This window comes from Falco biarmicus, chromosome 8 (genome assembly GCF_023638135.1).
Source record: "Falco biarmicus isolate bFalBia1 chromosome 8, bFalBia1.pri, whole genome shotgun sequence".
In the NCBI taxonomy this organism is placed as follows: domain Eukaryota; kingdom Metazoa; phylum Chordata; class Aves; order Falconiformes; family Falconidae; genus Falco; species Falco biarmicus.
In genome coordinates this window covers 55,948,686-55,964,900 of record NC_079295.1, presented here as the reverse complement: position 1 = coordinate 55,964,900, position 16,215 = coordinate 55,948,686, and the positions used below count along the sequence as shown (strand labels likewise).

Here is a 16,215-nt window from a genome sequence, read left to right as displayed (position 1 = left end):
CTCAGGACACTGCACACTGTACGCTGGATTTCTTCCCAGACTTTAATATACATACACATTTACACATCACTAGTAAAAATCTGTACACTTCACATTACAGTACATACAAGCCACCAGTTGCTAGCTAACACCAGAACACTGATGAAGCCCAAGACGACTGCCCTAAAACAGGCAGGGGGGCTAGTCTTCCCCTCCGAGGAAGTTTCTTTGGGTTACACATTCCAACAAGACACTGCTTTCTGGAAGGGCAAGCGGAGAAGGTGGGCCAGTCCCAGAAATGGACCTGCACCTTTTCTTCCTCCTCCAACAGCGGTTAACAGCATCTTGCTCACGCTCCAGCTCTGGATGCCAGGTGCTGGGATTTTCTTTCTGCCTGCAGCATCATTTCTTCATCTTCATGTCCGCCTCGATGGCACAGCGACGCCCTCTGGTGCCTCCATCCTAGTCGCAAGGCAAACAGAAAGGGAGTTACGCAACCCTGAACACAAAATGCTTCCTCCAGCACTCGGAGGTGAGGAGTTGTGCATCTGGTAACAACTTTTCCTGCCTTCCAAACAGGAGAAAGGGAAGGTGCCCTACAAAGGCTTGGGAAGGCCTGCAGACCTACCTAAAATTCACTCTGGGCACAGCACAGGTGCTGGGATTTGCAGCATCTCTGCGCACTGCTGGCAGCCAGGGCAGAGAGAGGCAACAAGGCTCTCGCCCAGGCAGATGCTTCTGGAGCCTGACAGGGCAGGCTTTTCCTAAGCGGCAGATTCTAGCTCGGCTCTTAAGATGGGAAGAGGAAACTGCTGACTAACCTACCTTATCAGCTGCTGATCCCTACGGGAAGTGCTCCTCCAGTTGAGTGACCCTGGCACTAGCTCCCTAGTTTCTCCGCACAGCTCCTTTCCATGAGCAGAAGGCGAGCTGAGAGTTTCCTTTGATCCGCTGCCCTCTCCCTCTGGCTGACATGCTGACTCTCCCGGAGTACTCCTCTGTCTTTAGATATATGTGAGAGAAAAAAACAACTCTCCATCTTCCTCCCCTCTCTCCTCCCCACAACTCAGAGACTTGTGGTTTCCCAGAGGGAATATTTTTCCAAACACTTTCAGATCAACACAGGCACAGAGCAAGATATTTCTGCGGAGTATCTTATTTGCTTTCTGGACCATGAGTGATAAAGGAGCACACAGCTGACTCCTCGCTTTCCCAAGACCTTTTTGAACTGTCTTGAACGTGTGCAAGGGGCAGCTGTATAAGCATGTAGGATAAGATGTACGAACTACAGCACTGCACCGCTTGGTCTGTCTTCCCACTTACATGGAAAGAAAGCAGGAGAGAAGTTGTGGAAAAAAGCAAAGGCAGATGACAAAATGAGAACACTTGGAACCAGAAGAAAAGACTGAAGCCCCTCCCACTCACCCACACTGAGAATAAGGGACTGAGATGTTTCTTCTCTAATGATCATTGTTGCATAGCCCCTAAGTTAAACACACACCACTGCAATGCTGAGGATGCTGTGACAGTGCAGTGATCACCCAGACAAGAGGCAGAGCACACTGCCAGCAGTACTGCAGTACCGGCTGGAGCCTTTCAATACTTACAAAGAGAGAGAGAAGGAAGGCAGGAGAGCCCATTGGGACACTGTCCTGTTAAAAGGCCAAACAGAAGGACTTATCAGGTATCAGATACGGAAATGCACACACCACACAGAAGCACTGAGTCCACACACGAGCATAGAGAAACATGTGCCCCACTCCCCTTCCCGCGTGGCATCAGTCTTACGCAGCAGGAACATAAAAACGGACAAAAGAGGGATACTGCGAGAGTCAGAATGCTAGGAAAGCGATACTCTCTCCTCAGCCATGGCAAGGTCTGTTCTACCAAACAATTTCTGCACTGTGCAGTTGCCACCAGAACTAAGCAGGCAGTCCTTGCTGTCACAATGTTGTGTGCATCAGCTGAGAACACTTGAGACCACAATCAAGTCTGGATGTGTTTTTACAGAACAAAACCCCCAAGCAAACCTACACTGCTATTAGTGTAATGAGTGCAGAAGTCAAAGGTTCTCTGGTGTGTTTTACACAGCAGACCAGACTGGAGTGATGCCCTGGTTCTAAAAATGTGACTAGGAAGTGAAGGACACAGCAGGGGCTAGTCTTCCAATTCTCTACACCTTCACCTTCCTGCCACATCATGCCTCTTCTAATACTCTCTTCATTTTCCTACATTTTTCATCACCTGTTTTTAAAAACAGGGAATAGAACAATTGGGATTACAGCAAACACTCAGAAGACCTGCCTCTGGGATGATGTACAGCTCCAGAGCTGACATTTAATCAATAGATACATTTAAAGAAAAAATTGTTCACATGAAGATGCTGGAGCCCTTGCAACGTGAAAAAAAAATATCTTTTTGATCTGAGAACTTCATGCAATATCTGGGATTCTTCAAAAGGTATGAAGTGCCCTTCCACAGGGTGCAGCATTCTCACCTTCTCCGAAGCATCTTGCTTGCGAGTGGAGTCTCGCCCACGCAGGCTCTTTGCACTGATCCCTGACTCTGATGTTTGCATGATCAGTTGTGTGGCCAGAAATTGCTGCAAGAAAACCACACTCTGTTAAGATTCTCATGCAAAACAAGCCCAATTAGTATGTGTCAGTTAACTATCACAAACCACAGGTTGGGAATGATTGGGTCAGAGGCAGTTTCAGTTCCTTGTCTGCTGCTCAGAATAAGTTCCCACGTTTTACCTCAGAAGCCACAAGTCCTGAGGAACTGTAAAACCCCAGTTCAAACTCTGTTAGACCTGCCAGTTGGGATATTCACATGACATTTTAAATGTTCACAGGACACAGTTTCATGTACAATTTATACGAGCATAAACCAGCAGAGCCACCAAAATAAGCAACTGCGTCCCATGTCATTCAACATGCTTGTTGCTTGTTTCTGCTCCTGAACCACACCCTGGTTCTTGCTGGCCTAAGCATTTCCCTGAAGGAAATTAAATTTGAAATTGGTCTGGGCTGAACCTAAGAATTTTTTTCCTGTGTTGGTTTTAACTTATCCACAATCTAATTCACCACAAACACCTGAGCTAGTACAAGAGAGACGCAGGGAAAGGTGGAACTGCTTCATGCAAAGACACTGTGAATGAAACTGTTGTCTTTCCCATAGCCATGGACCAAGGCAGATGCTCTGTCCTGCACTGGCCTCAGCTCAGTACTTTACCTGGATCTGCTCCAGGACATCTCGCTGCATCTCCACAGCCATGTGGTACACATCATGGTCAGAGCTGTTGTACATAACTGCATTTTGAAACATCAGCATAATATCACGCTGGAACTCAGCTGTGGTTCGTATCAGCCCATTCTCAATGTTCTTTTTGATGGTAGATAAATCCATTGGCCTATGAAAGAAGTGCGGTCAAAATAGCAACAGAAATATTCAATTCTTTCTCCACTCTTTTGCATACAGCCCTGGGTCTGTAACATATCTAGTTAGACCACCTATTTCATTTAGCCCAATAGGCTCTCCCCCACACAGGCTGTGCCCCTAGTACCAAGGCCGCAGGCTGGAAGACACAAGCTTTTTACCATGTTATGGTAAAGCATGTTACCATGCAGTTACCATGAATGGTACCAGTGGCATGACAGATGCCTCAGAAGAAGAATTTGTCTTTTCCAGGCATCACTGAAGGAGACAATAAAGAGCTAGACCTGCAGCCACTGCACTGTTTAGGAGAGATTTTGGGGGCTAGCAGGGGATTCTGGTAGTTTTTCCAGAAGAGTCCACCATCTGGGACAGTAAAAGATGCTGACTGAAGACGACAGGTCTTTGGAATGTCAAAGATTACACCCTACGCTTGGACAGAAACTGGGAGAAGCAGATCAGTCACATACCACCTTATTGATAAAAAAAAAAAAGTGTTCTGTATAAGTCAGCATACTTCATTCAAAGACAGGGCTGTGTAAGGACATATATCTATTACTGAAGACAATCCTTTTCTTGGAGAAACCTGTTTCTGACTGAATCATGGCAGAAAAAAAAAATAATTTTCCAAGTTTTGCAGTCTGCATGGTAGCCAAAAACTACACTGTTCCTGCCAGAAATCCCTACACCAATGTGCAAATTATACAGAGCTCTAATGACAGAAGACTGCCGAGACTCACCTCTGCACAATACTGTGGTAGCCTGGTGCTATATCATCAGTTACAGGCTGGAGGAAGACATTAGCGTACCTGCAGAAAGAAAGAGTCCACTTAGTGTCCCGTCCTTGCTGGTAAATATTTTGTATCATGCTCTCACGTTTATTTGTCTGCTACCAGTAACAGTATGATTCATCACCTCCCAGTACCAAGGCAGATGAGCCTCTGAGATGGGACAGCGGAGACTTCCCTAGGATTAGTCACTTCTCAAGAAACCAAACTCACCGGTGATTAGCTGCTGCTCTCCAAACTAGCATGATGGCTTTCTTCCAGATCTTCTGAGCCTGTATCGCTTCCTGATCCTCACTGCACACTGAGCTGGGAAGAAAAGAGTGGGACTTCCTTCAGGAGCCTGCATACTGCCTCAGAGCAGAAACTTTATGGTTTATTTTGCCTTTGACATGCCTATGCTAATCCATGCCAAAGACAGTAAGAAAAAAATGGGACCTGGTACTATGGCGCTATCTGCGCATGTGCACTCGTAAGCAAGGGGAACCAGACAAATCATCAACAAATTCCCACTTTGGACCCACTCAGTCAGCAAAACAGAAATGAGAATCCTACACTCCCTCCACAAAATAACATGGATTTGCACCCCCATGCCCAAGAGTTTCACTGATACTCACAACTGTGAGGAGGCTGGGCTGCTGGGAATGGAGTCAGCTAGTGTGTGAGACTGTAAAGGTGCATTATGGACACTGAAGCCATCATCGCTCTCGCTAACGGGGGGTTCGTTATCCATCTCTGATAGATATCCCTCACCCTGATCTTCTTCTTTGGGTTCCTCCAAACTGGCAGCCTCACTGGCACCATCCTCATCATCCTCTTCCCCCTGCCCATCCTGAAACACAGAGTTTGTGAGTCCGCGCAGCCACCTAGAGCAGCACATCAGAGCCTCCAAAGCAACTACGGTTCAGCAAGCAAGGCAATTTTCTTGCCACACTGCTGACAACTGTACAGGCACTTTCACAAAATTCCAGTCACTCTATCCTGCCCTGCTTCCCCCTGCAGACACAGAAACATACAGACATACACAGCTTTATAGTGCCTGAAGCAATCTCCCCTTTAGCTCCGACTGCGGGCTGCCCACTTCTCAGTGCAGAAAGCCGAGTGCAAGCTTTGCTCCTCAGCAGGTGGGAGCCAGGAAGCAGCAGCAGCGAGATGTTACTAATAAACTCAAGATGACTACAACTAACTGAGAATTACCTTCATCTGACTCCTAAACAGGGCTTGGGCCTCCTCCTTCATTGACTCTGCAAAAAAGAAAAGCAGAAAGGTTGATTCTCCAAAGCAGTCTTTCCTGCAAAAGCTCCTGCACCAATGCCTACTGCCCTGCAGTAATTACGACTGTTCCTACACGTATCTTTTCTCCCTCCTCCCCAAAAAACCTGAACCAGATCACTGACAACTATCCAGCTAATAATGTTGCACGTAAAAGATTTCCTAGCTGAATTAAGTTACCTGACAGCTCAAATTTGTGCTGAACATCAGCCTGTGAGGAGTCTTCACTCACATTTGGGACTTGTGGAGGGGATGAATCATCATCAGGTGGGGTCTGGAGGGAAGAGAAATGCACAAATCTAGATGTTTGTGTCAGCTTACTTCAGTGAAGGTGTGGGCACATCTCACTCACCCTAACCTAACTCAAGGCAATGAAGTTCACTGAGCACCTTCCCGACAGCAATTCTGCACATGGGCTGGGGGAGGTAACACAAAGGTACTGCCTAAAGCAGAGAGCTTCTCTGCAGATCTAACAGATCAGCAGTGTGACTACCAAGAAAACAGTCAATCACATTCATTGAAGGGTCACCTTCAACCCAGCAGTCATCCTTCCTCTAAACTTCTCTCCTACCTGCCACAACTGCTCCTTTCCTTCCCCACACCAGTTCCAGATAGTCTCTCTGCTCACATACCTCTGTCTTCACTGTATTGTGCACTGTGTCTTCTCCCTTGGCCGATTCTATCTCGATTTCAGAAGTTTCTCCTGCTGTTACAGTTGCTCTTTGATCCTCTTCTATCTCTTGACTTCTGAGCTCTGGTGTTTCCGTCACTCTTGCAGTTACTGGTATGGTTTCCTCAGGGCCCAGCGGATTCTGCTCCTGCTCTGCAGGTTCTGTCTTTATTTCTGATCCCAGCTCACCAATGCCCATTAGGTCTCGAATTCCCTTTGCCTCTGGTTCTTCACACTCCAGTCTCTCCTGCTTTACAGTCACAGACACTTGGGGTATCTGGGCCTGTTTCTCATGCTCCTGACGAATTGAGTGTTCCCATGGGCCAGGCAGGGTCTGAGGGTCATCAGTATCTTCGCAGAAAGAAGACAGAGCAGCTTCAACAACTGCTGCATCCAGGACTTCAGGGTGGTCATCTACCTTTATTGCCAAAACAAACACACAGCAGTGCAGGCCAAGGTCAGAAAGAGGGATTAAAGAGAAGTTCATGTTATTTGGTAATGAGACAATTGTGGAAAACCTGGTGTACTGGGTTTACAAAGTTGCCTTTCACAGCCAGACCTGTATCACTCCCTGCAGTCTCCCATAGAGCTTCAATTTCAGAAATACAGCATTCTTTGAAAGCATGCTCCAAGCAGCGCTCATTTGCTGGCTAGAGGTGTGACCCAAACCCTACCCAACACAAGGAAGAAAGAAATTTCTTTCTGCACTCTGAAGAGGAGCACCAGGCTAAACGTGGCAGACTAGCCGCAGTGGTGTCATGAGGCCATTTCCTATTGGTCTGGACAATGATGGTGAGAATGTGCATTTTGGAATAGTCAGCAATCATTTGAGATTAACCTGACTGGATGTGGAGCAAAAGGCATTGGTACTCTGCTTTGCCCATTTACCTTGTCCTCAATGATGGCTATAATATTTCCAACAGTATCGAAGTCCAGCTCTTCCCCCGTATAGGACACTGCGATATCCATTTTCTCAGCCAAATCCAGGTCTTCTTTCCCATCCATGCAGTGATCTTTGGAAGACCCTGCAGCGCTGCCAGCCCCAGAACCCAGGCACTCTTTCTTGATGGAATCAATGATCATGGATATTTCACTGCTGTCCATGGACACTGTCACGGTATGGGAATCAGACACTGCCTCCATGGAAACACAGGCTTCTGGCTGGCTCACTGCGCAAGGATGAGAGCGACAATCAGAGACCAATCCGGAGAAGTCAAGCCCACATAAATAACTACCGCAGTGGGTAAGACCAAGCACCAACCACAAGTATCCCCAGGTCCACCCACAAGAGCACAACTTTGAAAAATAAAGGACAAATGTAGGTTTGGTTTCCCACAGTAAAGACAAAGTGAGATTCCAGCCCTTGAACCACAATCCAGCAACAGACCATTAGCACCCCCACCCAGTAAACCATGTTTAAAACCACATTTTATTCCAGAACTCAGCCATCACCATCCTTTCAGCAAGGATGGCGAGTCTGAGGTGATAGAAAGCCAGCTGAGAGCTTGCTGGGTGCTGATCCCGAAGGAAGTTCTGCTTTCCAGCAGTGCATGACCTACGACTGTGTAGTTCAGGAACGCACCTGTGGCTACACTTTCTGGAGCTGCAGCTGGTGGCACAACGGATGGTGCTGACAGCGTGGGCATCATGACAATGGTTGCCTGGGACACAGGCTCTACGGGGGTTGGCAGGAGCTTAGCTGGAGGTTCACTGGCAACAGCGGAGAAGGAAGCAAGAGGTGAGGTGAACTGTGCAGGACCAGCTTCTAGAAGCCGGGAAAGCGTAGGAGCACCTAACAGAGAGTAGAAGGGAAAAGCACATGAGCAAGAAGCAGCCACCACTGAAGTCCACAAAGCCACCACTGGGGTCTTCACTGTCTGGTGGCTTCTTCTGGGAAAAAGACACTGCGAGGTACCTACAAACAGTCCCAAAAGCTGTATGGAGAACCTGCACCAAAAATGCACGACTATTCTGTGTGTGTGCAGTCTGAAACAGGATCATGCAGACTATGGGATACTGTGATCAATGTAAGGGCTGACAGGCTAAGCCACACAAGCAGAGAGATGCCCTTCCACATACCAATACAATTACAGGAAATCTGAAACACAGTGCTGAGCGCCACACAAGGTAAGCCAAGACAGTCATCACAGGAGCTGGAAGGGAGCAGAGGGGATCTCTTTGCAGGTCTTTCCTGAAGAATTCCTCTTCTATCAAAGGTTGTTACTCATACTATCTGTAACTTCCAGTTTGAATTTACTGAATTATCTGGACCAAATTAACAGGTCTTAAAGAACAGATGTAGATAAGGAAAGTGAGATTATTCATATGGAACTATATATGAAAGAATGGCATAAATCCTCAGTTGCAGACAGTGTGATTAAGCCACTGGTTATCATGAGCTAAGAAGAAACTTCACTTTAAGCAGGTTGTTCTGAAAAGGGCCAATGCAAAGAATTGCACTGTCCCTCTCACCCCCCCCTCTGTCAAAATTGCTCTGGAGCTCACAGACCGCTGTGGGCTAATCCTCAACAGACCTCTAAGCTTCCAGATTCACAGTGAGCTGCAGTTTGACACATTGGCAATCAGATACTAGACCATTTTTTCCCCCCAACTCCCTGTCAACTAACCCTTTCTTTCTACACTGAAATGCCTGGTATTAGCCAGTGTCAAAACTAGAGACCTAGACTGCATGGACCAGGATTGAATCAAGTCTAATTGTTTCAGTCACTTTAGACCAAGGCACTCCTTTTTTCTGTAAGGATCAGTCTTAAAAAAGGTAAGGATGAGAGGGACAGGGGTACAGAAATAGGAAAACAACTCATAAAGAAGCCCCCAAACCAGCCAGGCTAAATGCCCTTCATTTCCAAAAAGAATTCACAGAACAGTCTGAAGGTGCATCTGAAAGGAGAACTGCATAGGGAGAATCCCAAGTTACCTGAGGCAGCAGGAGATGCAGGGACAGCACCAGGTGCCGACTGCATTTCCCCACTGTGCAGCACTGGAAGGACGCTTCCTACCTCCAGCAGGACTCCTGAGCTGTTCATGTGACCAGAAGCCACTGCCATTTCGTTTTCACCAACCTGCCGAAGGGGGACACAACTGAAGTTCCTGGAGATACCATGACATCAGTGGTTTTTTGCCAGATATGCACCTCCATGAATATGTCAATTGTTTTCTGTCTCAGCATTTCTTCTGCACTTTTTGTCCAGTCTAGTCCCTGCCTGAGGCCCCTTACACAAGTGCACAACATGACAGTTAGAAAGTACTTGTTCTTCAGCTACAATACAGCTGCAGTGCCACCTTCCTTTGAAGTCAGGCCAAATAAATCATTTGCTCCACTTTACTTCCTCTGTTCAAGGACCTCACAATCATTTACAGATACCAGTCTCTCTACCCCAAGATGGCATGGAATTATCCCCAATTTTGAGTTGAGGCAAACTGAAGCACCAAGATGGAAAGTAACTCTTACCAAGGTCACACAGTAAACCTAAGACGGACCTTGACGCTGATGTAGAACAGCCCTATTGATACTAAGAAAACCCAGTCTTCCACTGCCATTACCCTTCCTTTCTCCACCCTATGTTACACTGCATCCTGCAAACAGACCCTGTGGGACATTTACACAAGCTAACAAATAGAAAAGACCCCAAATCTAACAACTAAAAAAACAGAAAGTCAACAGCAATACACCTGCTCCATCACACAAGCCCTAACACAGGGAATCTGTGCCATATGCAGGCTTACAGCTACTATGTTCAGACTGGGCTCTGAACAGTGTCAGCAACAGTCGCCCTCCTCAGACTTCCAGAGTCACCAACACCAGAAGTGGGCTGTCATCACAGTGATCTTACTGTCTGTCTATAATTAATGGAAAACTGAAGCACTTCAATACTGCTCATAAAGGACTAGCTACCCCTGTGCTAAGATCCATTACAAATTGAAACTCGACTTCCTACCAAGATGTAAAAAACTGTGAGCCCAAAGTAGAAGTCATCAGGAACAGCTCCACAGAGGCTGACTGGGATGGTGCTGACTAGCACACTCCCTTCCCCTGGGGAAAACTATTTTCTCTAGTAAGCCTGCAACTCCAACTCCTTAACGACTGAGAGGAGATAGCCAGTCCTACGGGCCTGAATGATTCCTGCAGTCCTGCACCCACAGTACTGCCAGGAAAAGGTCCCACCTCTGTGCCTCACAGGGGCAATTACATCTCTCAGAATTACTTCTGTTGGGACTCGCACAAAAACTACATTTTTAAAAAGCTTTTGCAGCTCCCCCTTTTTCAGTGGGGAGTCTGGAGCAAATTGTTTGTGTGCTTGCATATATGAGCAGAGAGCTCCATACCAGCCTGGGGCTTGTGGGCAGGAGACTGCCCTTCTTCAGCAGCTCTGAGAGCAGAGGGGAAGGAGGCGGAGTTGCTTTTTGTCCTAGCATCTTTTTCTGGGGTGAATCATCAGTGACTGGGGTCATGGGGGCATCCAGGGGAGCAGAGCCTGGAGGGGTGTCAGGGATTCCAATGAAGGAGGCAACTGGGGTGCTGGGCAATGTCCCTGGAGTGACCTGAGAAAGAGAAAAACCACACTGTTCAAAGCCACACTCCACCACACGGACTAGCCCCACTTGCTCCTTCCCCCAAGAGCACTGATCCAGCACACCACAGACACCTACTCCATTCACTCGCTACACCTACTCCAGGCATATGCTTTCATCCTTTCCCTGTCCTGTAGTGCCACTTCCCAGGCACACACAGCAGACTGCCTGGCCAACCCACTGATGCCCCTACGTAGCCTTTGATCCAGGCACCTGATCACCACAGACATGGAAGAGGACATGTATCTTGAGCAGCACTGTACATCAACCACACTACAACACTACCACAGCAAAAAGTCTGCAAAACAAGGCAAGGGCTTCTCCCCAGGCTCCTTTTCCATGATGGACGCAGAGCCCCATGTCCCAGGCTGGTCCTTTCCTCTTACCATGAGAAGGATCCTTACCCCTGGACTGGCCTCATCCACAGCAGGCTGAGACAGATCTCCCAGAGCATAGTCTCCCCCTGGGGAGGTTGAGCCTGCAGGGGAGCGAACCATCACACCCGTTAATCGTCGTGGTGGATTCTTAATGGCCTGACGAGCTGGAAGAAAACAGGGAAAAAAAAAGGGGAGATTCTATGACTCCATCTTCAACAGTCCCTGAGAGTCACCTCTGACTTTTACCCTAAAGAACCATAAGAAAACAATTTAAATTGTAGGAATTTCCTGGACCACACTAGGCTAAGTTCACAAATACTACTAGCATTGGGTAACGCACTTTAATTGCAGATTTCCCAAGCAGTTGGCTATTCATAACCTATGACCACTGACAGGTTAGTTCACTGAATTGCCCCAAGAATTATAAATAAACATTCAGAACAAGTCTCTCTCCCTTGTATCTTCAGACAATAGTAAAACTATAGGGAAAACTAAAGTGGTGACATTCTAATAGAGCTCCTTGCTAATCCTGCTTCCTCTTAGATATATCTTTTCTACAGAATTTGCTCCTTTCTCAGAAGTCTTTGCATTTTGCCCAGTTACAAATATAGTGCTGCAAAGAGAATACAACCATTCTCTCCAACTCTAGGGTCAAGGAATTCCTCCTGAACAGGTAGGTGTTAAGAAGACTTACATATTTTCCAAATGTTCTTATTAATATATGCCCCTCTCTACAGGGACAAGTAAGGAAGCTCATTTCCAGCTTACCCTGATAAGCAGCATCTGTAGCCTTCCTCTTGACTTCTGCCTCCTCCTCCTCCATTTTTTTCTTTCTGTACACAGAACCAAAACCTACTGTCACAGAATGTCCCATTTCCTCTTAGTTCCTCCTCCACAATCAGTTTACTGACCCCAAAGCCCATTATCTCCAGACAACAATTAACTGCCTCTGCAGACGCAGGCTCAATACCTCAGAGGAGGGAAGCAAAGCCAGAAGCCAGTCAGAGAACAACACACTTCGCAGGAAATTTCACTTCCAGATGATTATCAAAACGCATGACACAAGCATGATATTGCGAGCCATCACGAAGCTCTTTACTGAGAAACTCTAAACAATGCTGCACACAAACTGGTGTCCACCAACCTAAACTTAGTCCACCCTCAGAGGCCAAAGCATCTGTCTAGCTGCCTCATTTTTCTTATCCCTGTACATGGAGCAAGAGATGTCTGACAAACACTGAGTGTCAGGGAACTACAATCGCAGAAGCAAGCATGACATGGATATAATGAAGTGAAATAACCCACATCATAATCTCATTGCACAGCTCCTCCAGTCTGTTATCCATGTGTCCAGCCTGGATCAGCTCCACATCCTTCTTGAGTTGCCTGTAATCAGAAAATCTTATCACTGAACAATACACCCTAAGTAGCATTTTCACCCCAAGCACTATCCCACTTAGCTGACTTTTCCAAGACAGAGTTCTCGGGTGCACTACAGCTTAATAGCTCTGCTATATACCTGTATTTTTCCTGCGTTTCTTTAATAATTTTCTTCAACTCCTCAACTCGTTCTGCAGTCAGTTTCCGCACAATAACATCTTCCACAGTTTCCACAACTTCTCCCTTCTCACCACGTTTTCTCCTATAGAATAAGAGAGAACCAAAACCAGTTCAGACATAAAATGCAGAAAACCCCTGTTCTTCTCTCACATATGGCTGCCGTCTGTCATTCCTGACACACACATGCCCCCCAAAAAATCAACCTCTTCCAATTTCCCTTAAATGATATTGGACAGAACAACGTTCAAACAATCTCTTCTGAAAAATTTATTAAATTCTTAAATGCATCCAGTGTTAAAGACTTCAGGAGTAGATCAAAGATGCAAGCCCACTGCAAATTCTCACCCTGAGAAAAATCAGTCATTCCACTTCAGAGAAGATTCTTACCATCCAAGAATAAACATCTATTTTTTTCCCCTCAGTAACTTTACTAAGTCTTCTGTCTTTGCAACTCTAGAGCTGAAGATCATTTAGCACTATCACAAACAAATACTTTTCAACATCCTGCCTTTAATTTAATTTTTTTAACCCCCAATTTAATGTTTAATTAAAAAATTAATTTTTAATTTAACCCCCAATTTAATGGGATGTGAAGTCCCAAAACAAACTGCTTGGAGTTAGGAGTGAGAAATATCCGAGACCACAAAGCTGTAGCAATAGCATTGATACGAAAACAGTAAGAAACCACTGCAAAATAGAGAAAAATATAAAAACGTTTCCCGTTCTCACTTCTGCTGTCTTTTCTACCCCTATTCTGAATCATAATTTTATGTGTAAAGCTTCTGATTAGTAATACTAACATGTGGTGTTTTATTCCAGCCAAATATGTTTCTTTTTGCTGCATTAAGTCTCCAAATGCACGCTGCAACTCTTACAAATGGAGCTGTGGCAAGGAGGCACCACCTACCCTGCCATGTATTGTAACAACAGTAGGGGCATATGGAAAACACTAACAAGTACACAATCAATGACCAGTTTTCAAACCATGTAATACCAAAATACTTCAGTCTTCTGAAAAAAAAAAAAAAAAAAAAGGAGACAAGAACAAGAAATATGGGAAGCATGTTCTAAGTTATACCTTGGGCTTGCCAGTCTCCCCCACCTGCCATACCCCGATGTCTCTGTCCACTCACGCCAGCTATCACAACTGAATTTCCTCATTCCAGTACGCTCCTTCTGGGAGGAGCACTATCAAATGCTTCACTGTAAGAACTGACAAATCCACCCCAAACTGCTGCAGACTGCACTCGCGTCTGACTTTGTACTCACTTAGGAGTCTCTGTAGTCTCCAGGAGCTCCGAATACTGAGAAGCACAGTGCTAAGAAGAAACAAAGAAAGTCAGAGCACACCAAAGAGTCAGCTTTGGCAAACACCTACCAACAAAGCTTACAGGGCACTTACTCCTACTTTTTCAGAGGTCTTAACACTTCATGAACATATCTGACAGTCTTCTCCAGTTTTCCCCATGGCTGTAATTTAGTGTAACTCAAAGCAAGGAGCCATATTAACTTTTTTACTACAGCACAGCCTAGGCTGATCTTCAAAACAAAGCTAAATAACAGACACTCTCAACTAACCATTCAGAAATCAAAGTAAGCAAGCATTATTAGGAAAACTGTAGCTGTAACGTCTCTGCCTGTGAACATGAACCAAAAATATTTCAATGGAGAAGGCAAAATAGCATTATATGAAGGGCAGTTTTGTAGCTGAACAGAAAGAGCAAAGCAACATAAACCCCTCAACTTCTCCTCCTTTAATTATCTTAATCTCTTTCTGTCCCTTATGCAACAAAAATCTCAGGTGCCTGCCCAAACAGTAGGACATAAAAAATACAGGGGCAACCACAAATTCCTGGGGTAAGGAATTCCACAGCTCAATTACATGCCTGGTGAGGAACAATCTCTTTAGTTTGCTTTGAACTTGCCTCCTGTTAGTCTTACTTAATAGCCTCTAAACGTTGTACTGGACAAAGCAATGAACAATTAATCCTTATTCATCCTCAACCGTGCTGACATCTGTTGTATTCCTGTTATCTCTTCTTTATGTTATGGGTTTTACCTGACTTAGCCGTCCCTTACAAGTAAGCTGTTACATGTCTTTTATCGTTCTTGTCTTTTCCATAACTTTATCCAACTGCACTGTAAGCTCACATTTAATTTCAGAAACAGGAAGAATTATATCTGACTTAAATAAAATTGATTTTTAAAAAATAAATGTTGCTATCATTTTAAAAATCAAGAAATAAATTCTTTTAGGCAGCTGTCTTACATATACCACACAGAACTCATTTTTTCCAAGATTCAAGTATCAGTATCTCACCTTTTGGGAAAACCAGTCAGGTGGGCGTCCCGGCTCTGCAAAAGGTTTGATAGCTCTGCTGACTGAGACCCTACAGGAGAGAAATGGGAAGTCACTGCCAACTTACTCCCTTCCACAACCCACATGCAGAGAAAAGGTGCTGATCTGTCTCGAAGTTCAGCACTGAATAGCCCCCATGAACACAACGAACTTGCCAAGGAGTTCTTATGTTTGGAAATTACTCAAATACAGCCTTTGACCTCAAAAATATTTGTCTGCTTCTCACATACAACAGCTTTACTCCGTTGATTTGAAAACCAAATTTCTAGCTTCTGATGACACCATTACATTTCCACAAAAGCTCTAATTTGGTGAGAGGAAAAAGGGAGCAAAACAGACTCAAGTTCAGAAGCAGCGCACAGCAATCTGTTATCAAACACCTTTCCTGACCACAACGCACCCCTTCCCATTCACCAACGTGTCATTCTTTGATCTGATTAACACGCTTCTGTTTTTACACAGCAGTTCCAAAACAAACAAAAAGGCCTTTAACACCTCCATCTTCGTTTTGAACAAAAAGCTGAAGGGTTGATGCCTAGCTGCTGCACAAGTGGCACGGCAGAAGGCCGTACCCCAGGCCACGCACAGCCGCAGGGCAGCCGGTGCCTGAAGGACAGAGAGGCCCGGCCCGCTCCCTTACCAGTTCTGGTCTCCGCTCCGCATGACGGACGAGGCCAGGCAGAGCTTCTCGCGAATGGACCACGGCTCCGTAGGGCCGGCGCTCAGCAGCTTGTGCTCTGCAGGCACAGAGGAAGGAGTGCGCGGCGCCGCCCGGGCCCAGCCCCGGCCCCACCCCGCCCCGGCCCGCTGGGCCCGCCCCCCTCACACCACACCCGCCCTTCAGAACCGCTCGATTCTCCCCGGGCCTTTCCCCCACCGCTATCCCACGCCAGCCCCGCCACCCGTGGGCCACCGCCGCCTCCCCCGTCCGCCGCCGCTCCCAACAGGCCCCGCACTCACTGCCCGTCCCCGCCGCCATCTTCCCCGCCAGGCCCGAGGGAGGGGGGGCGGAGCCACGCGCAAAGCCCGCCGGGAGGGAGGCAGGCGCACGCGCACCGCACCGCACCACCCCAACCGCCGTCCACCGCGGGCACGTGCAGCCCAGCCTTCTATTCCCGCCCCCGATGCCCCACGGCGGGCGCTGATTGGTGGCCGCGCGGACGCGGGTCCCCATTGGCTGAGGGAGAG

General features: G+C 46.6%; 1 protein-coding gene across 7 annotated transcripts; it reads right to left on the bottom strand.

Moving 5' to 3' along the window:
- Nucleotides 1-28: 28 nt before the first annotated feature.
- BRD8 (bromodomain containing 8) lies at nucleotides 29-16,201 on the bottom strand. Of its 7 annotated transcripts, XR_008823535.1 has the most exons (23): nucleotides 15,988-16,201; nucleotides 15,668-15,764; nucleotides 14,989-15,058; nucleotides 13,938-13,987; nucleotides 12,628-12,750; nucleotides 12,414-12,494; nucleotides 11,877-11,941; nucleotides 11,136-11,272; nucleotides 10,486-10,701; nucleotides 9,077-9,221; nucleotides 7,724-7,933; nucleotides 7,030-7,310; nucleotides 6,104-6,559; nucleotides 5,652-5,745; nucleotides 5,397-5,443; nucleotides 4,817-5,031; nucleotides 4,416-4,508; nucleotides 4,155-4,223; nucleotides 3,214-3,391; nucleotides 2,477-2,581; nucleotides 1,587-1,631; nucleotides 805-981; nucleotides 304-441 (listed from the first exon to the last, which is right to left on the bottom strand). XR_008823535.1 is itself a non-coding variant. In XM_056349395.1 (22 exons), the coding sequence occupies exons 1-22, from the start codon at nucleotides 16,199-16,201 to the stop codon at nucleotides 382-384; spliced, it is 3,051 nt and encodes a 1,016-aa protein (XP_056205370.1). In that variant the 3' UTR covers nucleotides 29-381. The 7 variants fall into 7 exon arrangements, 6 of the variants coding, with proteins under 6 accessions (XP_056205370.1, XP_056205371.1, XP_056205369.1 ...); XM_056349395.1 differs by lacking the exon at nucleotides 805-981 and having other exon boundaries at nucleotides 29-441; XM_056349394.1 differs by having other exon boundaries at nucleotides 299-981.
- Between the last annotated feature and the right edge of the window lie 14 nt (nucleotides 16,202-16,215).